The sequence below is a fragment of the Eschscholzia californica genome, unplaced genomic scaffold (assembly GCF_041429995.1).
Source record: "Eschscholzia californica isolate CP2 unplaced genomic scaffold, dmEscCali1.0.p SCAF_2, whole genome shotgun sequence".
NCBI classification, from domain to species: Eukaryota; Viridiplantae; Streptophyta; class Magnoliopsida; order Ranunculales; family Papaveraceae; genus Eschscholzia; species Eschscholzia californica.
Genome location: NW_028238309.1, coordinates 26,254,553 through 26,273,619, shown reverse-complemented (window position 1 = coordinate 26,273,619; position 19,067 = coordinate 26,254,553). Strand labels below are relative to the sequence as shown.

The window sequence follows — 19,067 nt, the reverse complement described above, 5'->3', positions numbered from 1 at the left end:
AGAGATTTCAACATTCACTTTTTACCAAAAAGTGATAAAAAAATGTTACACATAAGTTTTTTGTTAGAATAAATAATTTTTTTAAGAAGATTGTAGTAATAGAAATTGTAGTGATAGAGATTTATAGATTCTAACGATTAATTTAAGTTGGACATACCTCACAAACGAATTTGTAGATGTCTAATTAGATCGAGGTAAGGTAAAACGCAAATCACAACTTCATACTTTCTTGAAGTTCAAAGAACAAAGAGTTACAGAGAGAGAAATTCGTTTTTGGGATTAAGCATCTCGTTTTAGGTAAATATCCATTGATTTGGTAAGTTACTTTAATCAAATACAACGGTTTTAGAAATAATATACTTTCTTGAATTCAAAGAATATAGAGTTACATAGATAGAAACTCGTTTTTTGAGAGGGCAACTCGTTTTTGTTAAATATCCACTGATGATTTGGGAAGAGAGGTGAGGTGGAGAGAGATAAGTGGTGGAGAGGGAAGTGAGGTGGAATTATGTTTGTTTTTTTTATTTTGTTTTTTTGATTTTATTTTGAAAAAAGATTTAAAGGAAGGGTAGTTAGGACATTTTGATGGGCCTAAAAAGTTTCCTAAATAGGTCTACACCCGCAAGTGCACGGGTGTCAAGTTGTAATAATTTCCGGTAAGACCGGTTCGTTCCTCAGAGACTAAGTGAAACCTATTCTAAGACTTGGAAGTAAGACGATTTTGAAAATGGTTTTGATTTTGGTTTTTAAAATAAAATAAATAAAATTACGGAAATGAAAATGAACTCAAATGGGGAGAGGAGTCTAGGGTTTAGGATTCCACCACATAAAATCACTTTTAGAAACAAATACTTAAAATGGTTAATTCTTTTTTTTTATAACTCAGAATTTCGGATAATGAACTATCCTAATTCCGGGAGATGTTTTCGTTAAAACCGAATAAAACATAACAATGTAATCATTTTATTTTAAATAAATAAATCTCTAAACTACTATTTATCAATTAATAAGTATGAACCGTCAAATGATTTAACATAAGCACGATGCATCAAATCGAAAAATATAAATAGTGAAAAGAAAATCTATTTATCAAACTAAAACGAATTAAACTATGAAGCATTAATCAAGAGTTAATCAATAAAAAGTATATCTCTAAAAGATCAAAAATGGGTTTCATCGTAAAACCCTAGACGGAGAGTCTTAGCTAATCATGATCGAGATTTGAATAAATAAGAATAATAAAAGAGAATGGAAGAAAACTTAACTTTTTCGCTATTTCCAAACCAAACAGGGCCTTAGGGAAAGATTTTCCTTCTGTTTTCCCAAGATTCTGCCAAACAGACCCTTAGGGAAAATTATTTTCTCATCTTCCCGGAAACGATTTCCAGGTGAGAAAATAATTTTCCTTCCCTGGTTTTTCTTCTCCTTCTCTGTTTTCTCTTTATTTCTCTTTCTATACTGTTTATTTCTCTCTCTAAACAAACTATGAACACTCTCTAATGTTTATAACCGAGTGATGATAAAGAAAGAAGAAGAAGAAGAAGATGATAATGGATTTTACAAACTTTGATTCAATCTTTCTCTCTCTACAATATCTCTCTCTCTCTCTCAACTCTCTTAATCTAACTCTCTCTTTCTCACTAAGAGAAGAACTAGAAGAAGAAGAAGAAAAGAAAAGAAACAGAAAACTTTAAACTCTCACTTTCTCTCTCTAGCTCTCGGTCTTCCTTTAATGGCCGAGAGATGTTTTTTTTCTTTTCTCTGTTCAAAGCCGAGATCTCCCTTCCTCTTTCTCTCTAATATTTCGATTCTGTTGAGCTTATGACCCCCGATCCAGAGATGTTGAACCTCTCTGTTTTCTCTTCCTTTATAAGAGAATCAAATCAATAGCCTTCTCTGTCTTTATTTTGTTTCTATTCCTCTCTTTGATTTCCTTTCCAAATCCGTTCTTCATCTCCAACTCTCGGTTCCTTCTCTGTCTCTAACGAAAATCTTCAGCCATCTCTTCCAATTTCCTTTCTCTCTCTCGGGTCTCTCTCTCTCTTAACTCGGCTTTCCTTCTCTGTTTCTTAACTTCCTTCCTTCTCTCTCTACTTTCTGTTTTAAATAAGAATAGAGAAGATACTCTCTATTCTTGGTAGATGAGAAAAAAAAAAGGAAAAGAAACAGCCAACCCGTGTTGCTGGCTGTCATTGGGGCCGACTCAGTGCTTCGCGGCTATAGGATAAGAGGTGCAGCACTTGTGTTAGATGATGCCACGTGATCAGGAAAAGCAGCGGCCGTTGGATCTTGTATCTCCCGTGCAGGATCAGCGTGACATCTTGTCTCGCGCCACACGAAATCAGCGTGAGAAGCTGATCCCGCATATAACTCGTCTGCCCACCAGCGTACCGAGAATGCATCCCTCTTCGTCTGGTTGGTCGCCACGTGTCTAATTGCTGACTTGGTCAAATGATTTTTATCCAAACTTTGACTCGCTCTATCTCACACATACGACCTCCGATTTCACTTCCGTTTCGCCTACGAACTCGTCATTGACTCCAGTTTCATCCGAGTATCAATATAGACCAAAATACCAGAAAACCCTTGTCACCAAATGACCGAAATACCCCTTGTGTGCCTTTCTCCCGATTTTAACCATTTTTCATATTAAACTCCGTAAGAGGCACCTGAGAAAAAGAAACACACAATTCATCAAAGTAACGGCTCGATATGGACTAACTAGCTCCAGTTAAGAGATTCAAATGGGACAGTTTCATGTCTCATCACATTTCCATGAAAATAGGGGGCCATATTTGAATTTACGAAAAAAAAGGGATCATAAAGGAAGCTGGTTACAAAGTAGGGGGCCATATAGGAATTAACTATTTATATTATTTATTGATTTACGAGTTGATATATGACTCATTACCCCTTCCCCCCTATTTTTTGACCTTAAACTCAAAAACATTTAAAATAATAAATGTCCATCACTTGTCCATGAATGTCCATAGATGTCCACAAATACCCATAGGTATCTACAAACATTAAAAAATATATTTTTAAAATATTAGTACAAATATATTTATATAATAACGGATGAGGGTATTTTTTTAGAATATACCCTCATTATTTCATATGATTAGATAATAATGATAATATTAAAATAATAAATGTCCATCACTTGTCCATGAATGTCCATCACTTGTCCATGAATGTCCATAGATGTCCACAAGAGTCGAAAAATATATTTTTGAAATATTATTACAAATATATTATTTCATATGATTAGATAATACTGACAATATTAAAAATTAGATGCCCACAAATTGTCCATCAGTGTCCACAGATGTATAAAAAAGTCGAATAATATATTTTTGAAATATTATTACAAATATATTTTTATATGATTAGATAATAATGATAATATTAAAATAACAAATGTCCACCAATTCTCATTCATTAATGAGATAATAATAATATTAGTAATATTCACTACACATATCGTCTATCAATTCAATATCTTGGAAGTCTTCGGGACATTTTGTCTATGGATCAAATGTATTGAAATGTCTCCAAAACAATTTGTTTACAAATTCAATATCTTAAAATGTCTATAAAGACATATTATCTATATATAAATGTCTCAAAATGTCTTAAAATGTGTACGAAACATTTTGTCCATAAATATCTGAAGATGTCCCGAACCCACCCCCTCACTGTTGAACCCACCACACCCCCTTACTTCAGATTCTCTCTATCTTTCCTGAAAAAGTAATATGGAAGGAGCTAAAGGCCCCCGGCCAAAGTGATGTAAGCACCCGGATTGCACATGGGAGTATAGGACATCTCACAATTTGTGCTTTAACCGGGTGCATACCAGATTGGCCGGGTTTAGCGGCACCCAAAAGATATAGAAACCGTACCCTACCAATGTACAACTACTTTTTGGCTGGCATTGGGTTCTCTTTTTCACCTGAGTTCTTTACTTCTGAATTTATGTCTTCTTCTGCATAAATTTTAGATAGATTGTCATGACTTTTATGACACTCTCTGATCAGACAAATCTATTGTTTAATACCATTGGATTGGATCTCACTTTTTAACTCTTATCCTTCACAATTCCCAAGGTCGAGTTGATGAAAACAAGTAAATCAAATTGGATGATGTTGGATACTACCTCTCGTGGGTTACAGTTTACACAAGTGGTTCATTAGGTAACAATGGTATAATAGTTCAACAAAAAAAAAAAGGTAACAGTGGTAAAGAAAAAAAAAGCACAATAGGCATGGTCCACTTTTCCTTTTTTTTTTTTAAAATAAACTTTCATAAAATAAACCAAGTACCTTACAACGTTTCTAAGAGCACTACACAAATGGATGGGTACAAGATTACTGGAAGTTAACTGAAAGGCCTAAAAAGCATATAGCTTAAGTCGGAGGGGCTAGCGCCAATTTTACCAGCTGATGAGCCTCTGCATTGCAAATTCGGGGGCAAAATTGGACTTCCACGTTACCTAGGCAGATGTCTCTACGAAGCTTCCTGATATCCCTAGATAAGCGCCACGGAGTAATGCTATCCTCATCCGAGAGCATCTCAACCATGGATTTAGAATCCCCTTCTATGATATATGAACCAACACCCAACTCCTTGCTTAGCTCCAACCCTAATTCAAAGCTCCTCATTTCACTATGAAGAGGGGAAATCGCCTGAAATGTAATGGATTTACTACCTACAATATCTCCATTATCGTTTCTTGCTAAAGCTCCAGCCGCTGTCAGGGGTGGGTTAAATGCTCCATCAACATTAATTTTGATTTTGGGAAATGAAGGAGGAAGCCAAACCGATGCCTGCATGTTCACGTTGGAATCATTGTTAGAGATAGTAGGGTTTGTGATACTTACTTCCTGTCTGATCAGCCACCAACTCCTCTGTAGATCTGGTTCTTTGGAGCTAAATACCATTTCGTTTCTCGTTTTCCACCACCACCATAAGAGATAAGTATATATCTTCCAATCCTCATTTGAGTATTCATTTATATTCAGTAGATCTATTAGATTCTTGATAGGGTCTGTCGAAAAACAATTGAGCATAGTATTGTTGGTTATTTGTAGAAGACCTCTGAATTTTGGACAAGTCCCGAAGAGATGACCGATTGATTCTTCTGCTCCTGTATTACACATTAAACACACAATAGAGATGGAAGTATTGTATTTACCTACGTTGTCTAATGTTGCTATACCATTGTGCAGTAGTTTCCAAATGAAGAGCTGAACTTTAGGGTTAATGTTTTTTCTCTTCCAAAGTTTGGTCCACGGGAAATTTCTTATTCTAATATGAAGATTAGGTATCTCTCTAATGAGTTGATAGTAAGATTTAGTAGTGAATCGACCAGATTCATTAGGAGTCCATATTAGGGTGTCTCCAGAGGGAGAATGATTAAAATTTATATTTGTTATAGCCTCTATAGTGGTTTGATCAAAGTGTTGCATCAGTAAATTCATGTTCCAATTGGTATTATCTGGATTTCGAAGATGTCTAACCTTAGTAATTTCTATAGGAAGAACATTTATAATGTTAGGGTTCTTGTTTGGCATGTCTATCCAAGGGTCTGATACAATATTGATAGTGTTACCATCTCCTAATTCCCATAAAATGTTAGAAGAGAATGTGTCTCTAGAATTTAAAATAACTCTCCAAAAAGGAGTGGCAGGAGTAGAGTTGGTAACAGACCAGAAATCACCTGATTTTATGTATTTTGAGTTAAGGAGTTTCACCCATGTTGCCTCTGTATTGGTTAGATATCTCCAAGTCATTTTTGTTATGAGTGAATCATTGACTTCTGCTAGTGCTCTTATCCCTAATCCACCATTCTGTTTAGAAAAGCAGATTTTTTTGCCAATTGATAAAGTGAATTTTCTTCTCATTATGTGTATGACCCCACCAAAAGCATCTCTCTATTTGTTCCAGCTTTTTGATCACCTGTAATGGTAATTTTTGACTGCTAAAAGTGTAAGTGCAGTAAGCACCTAAAACTGATTTGATTAGTACAGTTTTACCAGCTTGAGATACAAATTTATTCTTCCAATCTAATATACTTTTTTGGAATTTATCAATAAGCCAAGAATGACTGTCTATACGATTACCTGGTTTCAGGAGGAAGGATCCCAGATACTTAGCTTGATTGTTCATAGAGGGAGCCTGGAGGGAGCTGGAAAAAGATTTCTGGTGGTTTGGGGGACTCCTTTCCCAAAGAAGATGGAAGACTTATCAAAATTTACAAGTTGTCCTGAGAAGTTAGAGTAGTGTGCTGTCAATTTTGTAATAGCTGTTAAGTTGTTTGTAGTTGCCTTCCCAAAGAGGATGAGGTCATCTGCAAATAGAAGGTGGGATATACTGGGGCTATGGGGGGAGATCTTGTAACCACTATACAAACCATCCTATTCATATTGATTAATAAGAAGAGAGAGAGACTGAGAGACTAGAAGAAAAAGATACGGGGATAACGGACATCCCTGTCTAAGACCCCGAGATGCCACCAAGTCCCCATAGAGATTACCATTGACTTGTATACTAAAAGTAGTAGTCATGGTGCAGGATATAATAAGGTCTAATAACAGGCCCGTAAAACCAGTAGCTCTCAGGACTTGTTTAAGAAAGTCCCAGTTAACCCTATCATATGCCTTAGCCATATTTATTTTTAAAGAAAATCCTCCTTTTTTTGATCTAGATTTTTGCATGGAATGGATAATTTCCTGGGTCATTATGATGTTGTCCATAATTTGTCTATTGTGGACAAACGCATTCTGGGTCCAACTAATACATTGTTCCAAGTAGGGACTAGCAACTATCTTTGTGATGAACTTGTAAATTGAGTTGCATAGAGATATCGGCCTGAAATCAGTGGCCATACTCGGGTGTTTGACTTTGGGGATGAGGGCCAATGTGGTTTTGTTAATGGTAGAGTTGATCTTACCTGACCTGAAAGCGGTTTGAATATAAGTGGTAAGATCAAATCCTACGAGCTCCCAATTGTGTTGGTAGAAGTGGCAAGGTATACCGTCTGGTCCAGGGCTTTTGATTGACCCCATGTTCATAACTACATCCTTTATCTCCTCCTCAGTTGGCACCCTAGAGATGTAGGCCATTTCATTCTCCGATATTATATGATATGCATTTAAAATCTCAATTGGAGCACGAGGTACTGGTTCTGCTGTAAAAAGGTTCTGAAAGAAAGAAATAAAATCATTAGCAATTTCGTTTTCGTCCATAGAGGTATTACCTGATTGGAGTGTTAGTTGTTGGATTATGTTTTTCTGCCTACGATGGGTCATGTCCAAGTGAAAGGCTTTAGTGTTACGATCTCCATTGTTAGCCCATTTAAGTTTAGCTCTTTGTTCTTTCTGCGTCCGAATAACCTCTTCAAGATAAACGATATGTTCCTGAATATCACTCTCTATAGTGAGAGTGTGGTCAGTAGGTTCATGAGACTGAATAATTAAGACGTTTTCGTAAAAATTTTAGTCTATTTGTTATCATACCAAAGGCTAGTTTGCTCCACGTCGAAATAGACTGTTTAACTTGACCCACTCGATCAGGAAAAGGACCACTACTATCTTCCCAACTTTTCGAGATAGTCTCATCGAATTTGGTGTGTTTAGTCCAATATACCTCATATCTAGAGATGTTCTGAATAATACGACATTCAACCTTAAGTTAAAGTAACATGGGGGCATGGTCGCTATTGTATCTAGGGAGATGGAATAGGCCAGCGTGAGGGAAGAGTAAAATCCAGTTATGAGAGCAGAGGGCTATATCAAGTCGCTCTCGGGTGAGATGATGAATGGACCTATTATTGGTCCAGGTAAAGGCAGGCCCATTGAAGCCTAAGTCAATAAGCCCCGATTGAGAGATAAAAGACCTGAACTGATTAGTAAACGGGGTGGACGGAGATCCTCCCCATTTTTCTGTAGGAGAGAGGATATTATTAAGGTCTCCAATACAACAAATGGGATTAGTGGAGTTCAGGACCCTAGTTAACATATCGTTCCAAAATCCGGGACGATCCTGGACTCTAGGTGGACCATAGATACAGAACATGTCCTAGATAGGAGTTGCTTCCGACTCCGAAATCGAAGTATGAATAAGATTTGATGAACTGAAATTAACACTAATATTAAGATCATTAGACCACAAAAGGAGGAGACCTCCACTTCTGCCTATGGCAGGGACAATAAAACTCTTATCTAAACCAAAAACCGAAAATTAAAAGCAGAAAGTAAAGACATATTAGAAATATGGGTCTTAGAAAGAAATACCAATTTAGGTTTGGTAGAACCTAGGAACTGTTTAAGAGTAGCCTTTGTCGGGTCGTTCCCTAAACCCCGACAATTCCAGGCGAAACAATTCATACTTCTGGCGGCATTACGGGCGTCGTTGCCCTTTCAGATATTGAGTCAGTGATATTTGTTCTGGCTGCTCGTTTGAGCGATTTCATTTGGCGTTCCTCTCCATGATCTTCAGAAGTACCGATTTGGATTTGCTTAGCTTGATTAACCTGGGTTGTAGACGTCCCTGCCTGTCCACCTGCTAATATAGCAGAGTTATTGTTGTAGGAGAGTTAATAGTTATACCCCTTGTATGTCCATCCTTAGGTAATCTTTTTTATTTCTTCGCCTGTGAAAGGTGAGTCAGGAGTTCTCCAAATGAAGCCGAGATGGGTGGAATTGGCATCTGTTGTTCCTCATTTGATTCAAGTGGTCGTTTCCCTCCCTTGGATCCTTCACCGATTAGCAATTTTGAAGTTGTGAATGATTGAACAACCTTACCTGTACCCCTAGTAGAGAATGAAACTTTAAATGAATCATGATAATTAGGCTCCAAAGCTTTAATAACTAATGCTCTTTGTTCATCATTTAAGTCCCATTTAAGTAAATCATGAAATCGCAATTGGATTGGACAGAATTTTATGGTATGTCCGACTAGACCACGAGACACACAGAATCGCGGGAGACGTTCAAACCGAAGTTCTACTCGAATTAACTTGGTATTTGAGAGTTTCAAATAACGGCTCTGAGGAAGTTTTTGGTTTAGATTGAATTCGATCTTGATCCTGCCATAAACACTCCATTTGGTAGCATCCTCGGGTGTTGTAGCAATATAATGCCCTATCGAACCTGCAAGATGATTTATAGTTTCGCTATTTAAGTGACCGAGAGGAATCCCGTTCATTTGAACCCAAAAAAGGGCTTTCTCGAAAGTGTGCTCCTCCGGTGCTAGATGGATATTACACTCCTCGATGACCACCAATTCTTCAGCGATAGACCAGGGTGAACTCTCAATCGCCAGACCTAGTTCGCTCGCCGTTTCAAAACGTATGAGAAATTTGTTGTCTTGGAGTTCAGTAAGAACGAATTTGTTAGGACCTTGTATCACCCTACTCAGCTTCATCATGGCCTGGTTTATCTCTATTATCCTAGAACTAAAGAACTTGATAACTCCCCTTTTATTGTTCTCTGCAAATGAAATAACTAAGTCAGTTCCTTCTACTGTAACCGGTGGGAGATCTTCTGTCGTAAGAGCAGCAAAATGTTGGATGAATTGATCGTTTGATGAAGACATATTATCGAAAGCAAGAAAAAACCGAAGAAGATAAGAATCGAAGATGATATGAGACTGGATCTCAAAATGAAAACTCCTGGAGAGTACTTTGGTCCACTTTTCCTTTCAAACACTAGTGATGTGTAGGTTTCATGAGAGTTATCTGCTTATAATATATATATATACTAGGTGTCCACCGCGTCCGTATGCTAACGCCTTCGAGATAAAACGTCGAGGTCAGTTCCTTCTGAGTGGTGAACGAATATCGGGGCGGTGCATATACCGAGACGTTTATGCGTCCCGAAATTCATCTTTACACCAATCCAACATTATACAGGGACCTGTAATTCGCATTTGCTATGCGAATTACGGCTCTCTGTCTAATCCTAAATGGTCTAGAAATGACTTTCGAGACGCATAAACGTCTCGATATATGCACCGCCCCGATATTCGTTCACCACTCAGAAGGAACTGACCTCGATGTTTTATCTCGATGGCGTTAGCCAAAAGGGATCTACCGCGTCCGTAGGACGCGGTGGACACCTAGTTGTTAAAAGAAGGGATAACCAATTCATCACAATTATGAAAAAAGTAGTTCACTTAAAAAATAGTAGATACATTGGTAAATCTTTATGAATTGACAAAGTATTCTAAATTCACTATTAACTTTGATGCGAAATACAAATTTTAATACATTATCTTATGACAAACCAAACTTCATGAATACTTCAACAAAGAGAAAACACAAATTATTTAGGGAGAAGATGATGATATATAATCCAGAAACCCAATTTTAGACAAAATAATTCGACAACGTTCATTATTTAATCATTCTCCTGTTATAAAATATTAATAACTTAATATAAAAAAAAAATTATTTCTCTAATAGAAAATTAAAGTTCTGTATAGAGTGAAATAATTAGGTTCTTACTAAATTAACATATTCAACAATTATTATGAACATGGGTAATATATCTAATTAATTAAATGAAGATTTCTTAAACCAACAACACATTAAAAATGTACAGAAAAGTAAATAGTTCTTTCCAGGGAACTCTCTCACTCAAAAAAAAAAACAATGATTTACAAAATATAAATGAAATTATTATTGAATTAAGTCATTTACATTAAAGAGATGGAAAGACCTTTATGAGTACGAACAATTACAAAGTCCTTAATTTTGATCGCTATATTAAGCCATTTACATCAAAGAGATGGAAAGATGGAGAAATAATAAATTGACGGAAAACAATTACAAATAGGAGAAAAAGAGAGAAATAAAGTAGTTACATTGTGACGATTATATATTGAACAATCAATAAGAACAATTAAATACTAAACTATTTACATTTGATACTATTTACATTTGCCAGGGGAAAAGAGAAATAATTAATCTAAGAAACAACAATTAGAATAGGAGCAAGAGTGAAGAAGATTAATGCAACGGCTACACCGTTCGTGGAACTATCATCCGGATCTGCTCTTTGTTCAACTCCTTAAATTAAAGAAAACATTTTCTTCATCTTATTCCATGATGGTCACTCCTTAAATTAAAGAAACCAATACAAAATATATATCAAACAGAAATAGAAGATGAAGAAAGAAGAAATACATCTCTCAAATAAAAGGATAAGAAGTCCTATTTGCCCATGAAGCCATCTAAACAATAAATAAAACTACTATATCGGCTACCACCTCTATCAATAAATAGACCAAGAAGATAAAAACGACTGGGAGATATAGAGGGAAAGAAATTATTTGACGGATTAAATAAGGAAGGAGAATATGTATTGTGGGTGGTTAGAGATTTCCTCTCCACTAATTTCTCTTACTCCCGCAATCTTCCCCATGTTATAAGGTATTATATGTGTAAATGACCATTATGGTCTTTCGGTTAGTTACATTGATGTTAATTTAGTATGTAATTTTTCACATAAATAAGGGTATTCAAATCCACGTGCAGTTTGGTAAGTTCCAGATATAAGTTTAAACGTATTCCAAAAGAGAAAATGAAGGAAGTTAGATTAACTGGTTTCAAACTCATTTTGAATCATTAGATTGTAAAAATCGTAGATGAAAATCCAAAGACTGTGAATATCCGGAGATAAATCTACGGTCGAGCTCAAAAAACACCATTGTGCTTTATATAATAGATATATATATATATATATATATATATATATATATATATATATATATATATATATGTTCCTAAAATGAAGAAAAGGTCCAAAAAGTTACCTCTGATTTCAAATTTAATCTTCTGTTACATAAATTTGTTTGTCAAGTCAGTGAATCAGAATTTATTATGTTACAGCTCCAAACAATGCTTTTGTTGGTTGTCACTTTTTTTAGCATTTGTTTTTCACTCCCGATCACCTTCTCTCTCCTTTTTATTCACTTTTTGTTGTTAGTTATTTACGTCGAGTGACTTAAGAAAAACTCGTCTCATATTTACCATTATGAGATCACAACACCATATCCATAGACCACGCCACCACGTCACACAACACCACCACCAAAGATCATGTCACACTAGAACACTACTACCAAAGACCACATCACCATCACATATCACATCACTACCACAGATCGCATCACCACAACCAACCAGAGTCTGACCACCAGATGTGTTCTTAGTGAATTTGTTCATTTAACTTCGTTGTCCTACTCTGGTTGGAGATGGTTATAACTCTCTATAGTGGAACATTACAACCCTTGTCAGCCCTGCCAGAAAGCTTCCTTTCTCAAACCACTTGCACCTATTAAATGAGAAACTCTATTCTCATTAGGGAGATTTTATAACCAATGCCCAAACTTGTTATAGGTAAGGTAATCTCGCTAAAGGCAAGCCCGAATTTGGTTAGAGGCAATGTATGGGTAGGAGGCAATGTATTGGTAGGAGGCAATGCCTCAACCAAGGTTTTACCTAACAGATTAATTGATGTTGTTAGGTTCATCGTTAAGTCAAAGTCTTTTGACTTAACCCCTCCCCAAATTCAGAGAAGAGATATCTTTCTACGTTGTTCGTCGATTTCTTCTTCAAATCTCTCACTCAAAATCGGTAATACTTAACCTGCGTTCACTCCAACTCACCTCTCCATCTCTCTCCCATTTTATCTGTTCGGATTTCTGTAAAATCTTGATCCAAACCTAAATTTCTCTATGTGGGGTTGCTTGGAGTCTTAATTGAAATGTTTCTGCCGTCCATTTTAGTCAGGAGTTGAGGCAATTGTCGATTTAAAGATGTTAACAAAAATTAAGGTCCTGTTGTTGAATCGGTGGGCTCGTAACGATATAGGCAGTGATAATCGGTGTGGCCACACCGGTGGATGCAGTACAAATCGGTACAACCTCACCAATTTCAATAACAGAAAGTAGATATGTCGAAATCGGTCGGGTCACACCGTGCTATACACACGAACTCCGTCGAACCAACCCGATTTTGAGGTCGACGTCAATTTTTTTTTAATGAATGCCGAAATTTACTCCTTCAAACATGAATTGAAGTATTAGGGAATGCTCGCATACCGCTTTAGAAAAGAATTTTGGGCAGAAATCGTTTTGGTGTAGTCTTTTGGCGTATCCACAATATTTTTGGAACTTGCTTCATCCATGGTGGTTTCTTCACTTGCACTTAAAGTTTGAGGAGACGAACACAATGGGTGGTGCGTTTCGAAGGTCGCCAGTAACTGGTGACTTTGATATTTCCGGTGAGATGAAGCTAGGGTTTAAGGATTCGGGTTTGACATCTAGGGATTGATTTAGATTCTTATTTTGAAAAGAGAGAAAAAGATAACTTGGGTGAAAATAACCCCCAAAACTTGATCATTGTAGGCATTGCCTTTAAAGAAATATGGTCATATTGAATTGACCAAATCATAAGTGGAAAATACATTGCCTATACCACGTTTGGGCATTGCCTATAAAATTTCCCTTCTCATTAAGTGTCTTTTTTTTTTTTTTGAAGGTCATTAAATGTCTTCTCACTATTATTACACTAAATTCAAAAGTCACTTTGGAGAGAAACAAATGTAATCTTACACTAACAAGTTCTTGTAATTTACTAATTTACCAACAATGAAATAAATTCATTAGTTTCTAATAATACTAAAAGAAAAAATCCCATTACCAATTTTTTTTCGTTGAAGTTTTCCATTACAAACTTGACTGAAACACTAGTCTCTGACCCATATTCACGCAATAAATAGCCTACCCATCACAAGATACTTTTCCGTGCCCCTCAAACAAAAGGGACTCAGAAATAGGGGTCGAATCGGTCCGGACCGGTCGGTACAGGACTCTAACTTCATCGAACCGGTCGACTCGGACATAAACTGTTGTTGACCACCTATTTACTCGGGCGGATTCGGACGGTCACTCTCAAGAATTCTTTGTCCATTGACCGTCCAAGACTGTTTATTTTACTCGGACAGTCGGACACCGGACAATCTCGGTACGGGCTTTCCAATAAATTTACTTAAATTCGGAACTTTATTTTTAGGGTTATTTCCTAAATGGCCCCCGACTTTGTGACCAGCTTCCCGACTGGCCCCCTAGATTAGCAAAAATACCCATATAACCCCCTTTTTTCGTTATCTTTAACTTTCCGTTACTCTCTCTCCTCCATCTCATTTTCTCTCTCTGCCACATCATTTGACCACGCCACATCATCTTCTCCGGCAGGGTCGCCGGCCGGCCAAATTTCCGGCCGGCAACCTTAAATTTTTTTTTTATTCTCTCTCTAAAAACTATTTTTTTTAATTCTCTCTCTCTCTAGATCTGTAGAGAGAGTTAAAAAAAAATTTAGTTTTGAGAGAGAAATATCTTTTTTTTTTTTAAGTTTGAAGGTCGCCGGCCGGCGTCCTCTGTCGGAGAAGGTGATGAGGTGGCGTAACAAATGATGTGGCGTGAGTTGGCAGAGAGAGAAAACATGATGGAGGAGAGAGAGTGACGGTGTTATAACAGAAGGGGGCCATATGGGTATTTCTCGTAAAGTAGGGGGCCAGGCGGGAAGCTGGTCACAAAGTTGGGGGCCACTAGGGAAATAACCTTTATTTTTATTACCACAAACAAAATTACTTACAAATGTAGATGTTTAGCCAAGAATTCAAAAGTAAATAAAAAAAAGAAAAAACACAGTTCATCATCATTGGACAAGATATAATTAAGCCACGTACTAATGTGGTCTTCCAGAGGACTATATGACTATAGCAAACGACCATCATATATTCATATGTCTATAAAAGTCAATGGTCAACTTCTAAAAATGAGGACAGTTTAGTCGGTCCACCTATTCGGTCACTTGTACCGGTCGGTGGGACGGCCTTTATTGGTCGGTCGGTCCTTCGACATAGAATTTTGACCGTGATCATCTGCCAATTCTTTCGGGCCGGTCGAACACTGACCGTTATGACCATCGGGTGTCCATTGACACTTTTTATCTCGGTCGAACGGGTCGGGTAGCGGTCTTCCGGATCTTTTTCCCACCACTACTCAAAAATATCTATACTGTTATGTAAAGAAATTTGAGTCCACCACCACTTAATTGAACATCAACGCCCATGTCCCATGTTCCATTCTCATTGAAATAAAAAGGATCTTTGAGGGGAGGACCACAAAAAGGGGGGTAATTTCGGTTCCGCCCCAGCCCATTTCCGAATTGCGCTTAAGGTCCAAAATGTCAGAGAAAGCTGTCAGTTCCCTTATTAATGTTTTATTCCTTCCTTTTTTGCCCCTGTCTGCATCTCTCCCTTACCTGCCTTAATGAGCTGATTGGACGACGCATTAAATGGCTGTAAAGGGTCTAATCTTAGCATTAAATGAGGAGAAAATCACTCCAAAACCAGATTTCCTTCCCTTATCTCCCCGCCCAAATCTCTCCTTGATTTTCTCCTTTTTCTCTCTATCCTCTGTTCTCTTTCCTTCAATGGCGCCATTTTAACCCAAAATTTCGTCTAAAAATTTGGGTCGAAATTTTCGATCCCACCCAAAATTTATTCAACTGTTTCTACCTCTATTTATAGATAAAAGGTCATCATCTTTTGAAAGACAAACTGTTACTGTTCTTCAAACTTAGGTTAGTGATTTTAATGTTCATCATCTTCCTGCCTTGAAGGGAACACTAGTGTTTATACTCACTCATCTTCTGCCATAAATACTCAAAAAAAAAAAAAACAAAAACATTTAAACTCATCTTCTAGCCTTGAATGTTATCATTTAATGTTATCATTTTAATGTTCTTAAAACTCATCTTCTAGCCTTGAATGTTATCATTTAATGTTTCTTTTGCTGGACTGATCCTTAAAGACAAACAGTTAGACTCTAGAACTCATACATATTTGTTTTGCTTGACTGTCCCTTTCATGTTTCTGCCATGAATACTCCTTAAACAAAAACAAAAATATTTAAACTCATCTACTTGCATTGAATGAAATCATTTAAAGATGATGGATATACTTCCAACAGAAGTCACCAAAATGATGAATATTAGGATCCTTTAAACCACTCCTTCGAAACAAATGATCTACTGTAACACTGGTTCATTCCTTGTCTTATGCAGAATGAACAGAGAAGAAATGGCGTCTCAGTCAAATGAAGAGTCCATTGGTGAAGCAGAACGTGAATTCTTCAGTCCCCACCCATCAAGTACTTCAAGATCACCACCCTTAATGAATCGGTATATTTACTAGTCAGTATATAGTTCCCGTTTTGTTTTATAGTTGGTTGTACATTTTGTAGTTCCTACTTAGTTATATAAGGTGTGTTGTACTTGGTCAGTTTTCTGTACATGTTCCTTCTCCTCTTCACCTTATTCCTGTAATTATTCAGGTTTGAACTTGAATTCTTCCCTTCGAATGCTTCAAATTTGTCAAGATCATCACCCTCAATGAGTATAGAAGCAATGAATCAGTACATTTTTATTCCTTCTATCGCCCGATTATTCGTTTTGAAATTAACTATGCATTTGTGTGTTTCACATCTGTTCTCCCGTTTCCCTACATTGGCCAAGTTGACCTTACATTGTTCAGTTCCCGTTTTGCAATATGTCTGTACTTTTCGTTTCTTTAACTTTTGCAGGTTGGAACGTCATATCTCTAATCCTAACACGTTAACTGCGAATCGGTACATTTTCATTCCTTATATGTTCGATTTTATTGTTCAACTATACTGTATAATTTTACGTTTCCTATCCGTTAGGCCGTTCCCTCGTAGTTGGATAGTTTACAGTACATTCTTCAGTTCCCGATTCCTATATATCTATATATTTCTTTAACTTACGCATGTTGGAATGTGGTTTTTTTCATTCCTAATTCGTCAATTGTGCCTCGATCATACACTTCAAATCTTCAATGATTCCACAAGAGTTGAATCGGTACAGTAATTTGTGTATTATACCTTTTTTAGAGTGGGAGTTGTAAAATGTCTGGTTCACAATTAAATGTGGGGTAAATTAATCCGTTCCTAGTTTTAAACTTTGTATATTTTTGTAGGTCGTCAAGTGATTTTTTCTTACTCCCGCCTTCTAACCATGGTGATGGATCTACTGCTCTTGTCACAAGAGAACCTCTCCGGTCCGAGAGTTGGCCTGAAGTATTCACCCATGAGGGTCAAGAATTTCCTGGCGGTGTGATTGCATTTAGCCAGGCTCTTAGTCGATACTCAATCAAACACGGTTACAATTATGTGTTTGTGAAGAATGACCGCGATCGTGTAACCTGTGTTTGCAAAAGTACAAAATGCAAGTGGAAAATACACGCGGTTGCTCCTCTTAAGTCGAGATCTATGTTTATCCTGAAAGCCTATAACCCCGTTCACACGTGTGAAGACTTCATCACTGGTGTACGCAAACCTCGACTATCGACTGAAGCTGTTAGTTTATTGATTGCAGAGGACATTAGAGAGAACCCTACCAAGAACACGAAGGACATTGTTAGTTCCTTCAAAAAAGATTATGGTATTAAACTGAGTTACTACTACTCATATCATGCTCGAAATGCGGCAATTTGTATAGGATTTGGTGATGAAGCTGATTCCTATGCAAAACTCTCCTGGTATGTTGATGCTCTGTCAAGATCTAATCCTAACAGTCATATCGATCTGGAAGTTGATGAAGAGTCGCATCGTTTTGTAAGAATTTTTATTGCTCTTGGACCATGCATAGAAGGTTACAAACATTGTAGACCTCAGATATTTGTTGATGGTACGTTTGCTAAAATAAAGTATAATGGATGTATTCTTGCTGCAGTTGCGAAGAATGGAAACGACAGTAATTATATTATTTTCCTTGAAACTGTTCCTCGTACATTATATAATTGTCAGAAGACTAAATCGCTATCTGTCCATTTGTTAGTTCCCGAGACATGCTTACATTTACAAGAAACAGTAATGTTTATACTCAATCATTGTGTTGTACCCAGGTTTTTTCATTCTTGCCTATGTTGTTGTTGATGTAGAAAACGATCACAACTGGCTCTGGTTTTTTGGGAATTTGAAGAAATGTATAGATATTGGTGAATCACTTACTTTTATGTCTGATAGGCATAATGGTATATTAAATGGTGTTCAGAATGTATTCCCATCGGCGAGTCGAGTCATCTAGTTGGTCTACCTTCTTATGCCCGAAGGTAGATAAAGAAATACAACTGCGTTACAAAGTGGCCTGTAGTTGGATGGCGTCCAGTGCGGAGAAGCTCAGTACGAGGTATTGTCTATGCCCACCCATTCGGTTGACTTGGCCCAACGGACCTGCACTTGTCGCAAGTGGCAAGTAGAAGGCATACTATGTGAGCATGCGATTCTTTGTGTAAAAATAAACGGTGGTGATGCCTCTTCATTTTTTATTCCAATTTCACTACCGAAGCCTATTGTAAGACGTACAGTCATCCCATTAAGCCTGTACCTACGTTTGATGAGCCTAAATCATATGACCCAGACACGATGATTCTTCCTCCTCTAACAAAGAGACGTCCTGGTAGACCTCGCACCACTCGAATTGAAAGTGTCAAGTATTTTCCCAAAAGACAGAGGGTGTGTGGCAGATGTAATCAACTGACGACCGACAATCGTGCATCCTGTAACGAACCAATATAGTGATGGGTTAGCACTTATGTATCTGATTTTGTTTAGCACTTCTTTAAGTGCTCAGTATTTTGTTAGCACTTCCTTTGAAAATGTAAGTTTCTTTTTGTTGTCTACTGTTGTATGTAGAGTACATTTTATGATTTGCAGTACATGTGTTTCTTTATAGTAAACTGTTTTGTTTACGAAATAGAACATTGTAAAACTTTCAGTACATTATAAAACGGTCAGTACGTATGTTAATGCCTGTGCATACATTATTGTATGTTGTATGTTTATTGGAACAGAAACATTGACAGTAAATCCTTCACCATGGTTAGAAGGCGGGAGTACGAAAAAATGACTTGGCTACAAAGTTTAGAAACAGGAACGAATTAATTTACCCTACATTTAGATGTGAACCAGAC

The 19,067-nt window shown here is 37.0% G+C and overlaps 1 protein-coding gene across 1 annotated transcript; it reads left to right on the top strand.

The window, feature by feature from the left end:
* The first annotated feature begins 16,250 nt into the window (after positions 1–16,250).
* LOC147557156 (uncharacterized) lies at positions 16,251–18,181 on the top strand. The gene is made up of 5 exons (XM_086658765.1): positions 16,251–16,258; positions 16,411–16,491; positions 16,660–16,704; positions 17,073–17,881; positions 18,000–18,181. Exons 1-5 carry the CDS (start codon positions 16,251–16,253, stop codon positions 18,179–18,181), a joined length of 1,125 nt encoding a protein of 374 aa, XP_086514891.1.
* The last annotated feature ends 886 nt before the right edge of the window (positions 18,182–19,067 follow it).

Bases quoted from the DNA above. Each gene is read 5' to 3' on its own strand.
- LOC147557156 (XM_086658765.1), top strand. The intron at 16,492-16,659 runs GTACATTTTTAT...TAACTTTTGCAG, and splicing joins AGTATAGAAGCAATGAATCA to GTTGGAACGTCATATCTCTA. The intron at 16,705-17,072 runs GTACATTTTCAT...ATATTTTTGTAG, and splicing joins AACACGTTAACTGCGAATCG to GTCGTCAAGTGATTTTTTCT.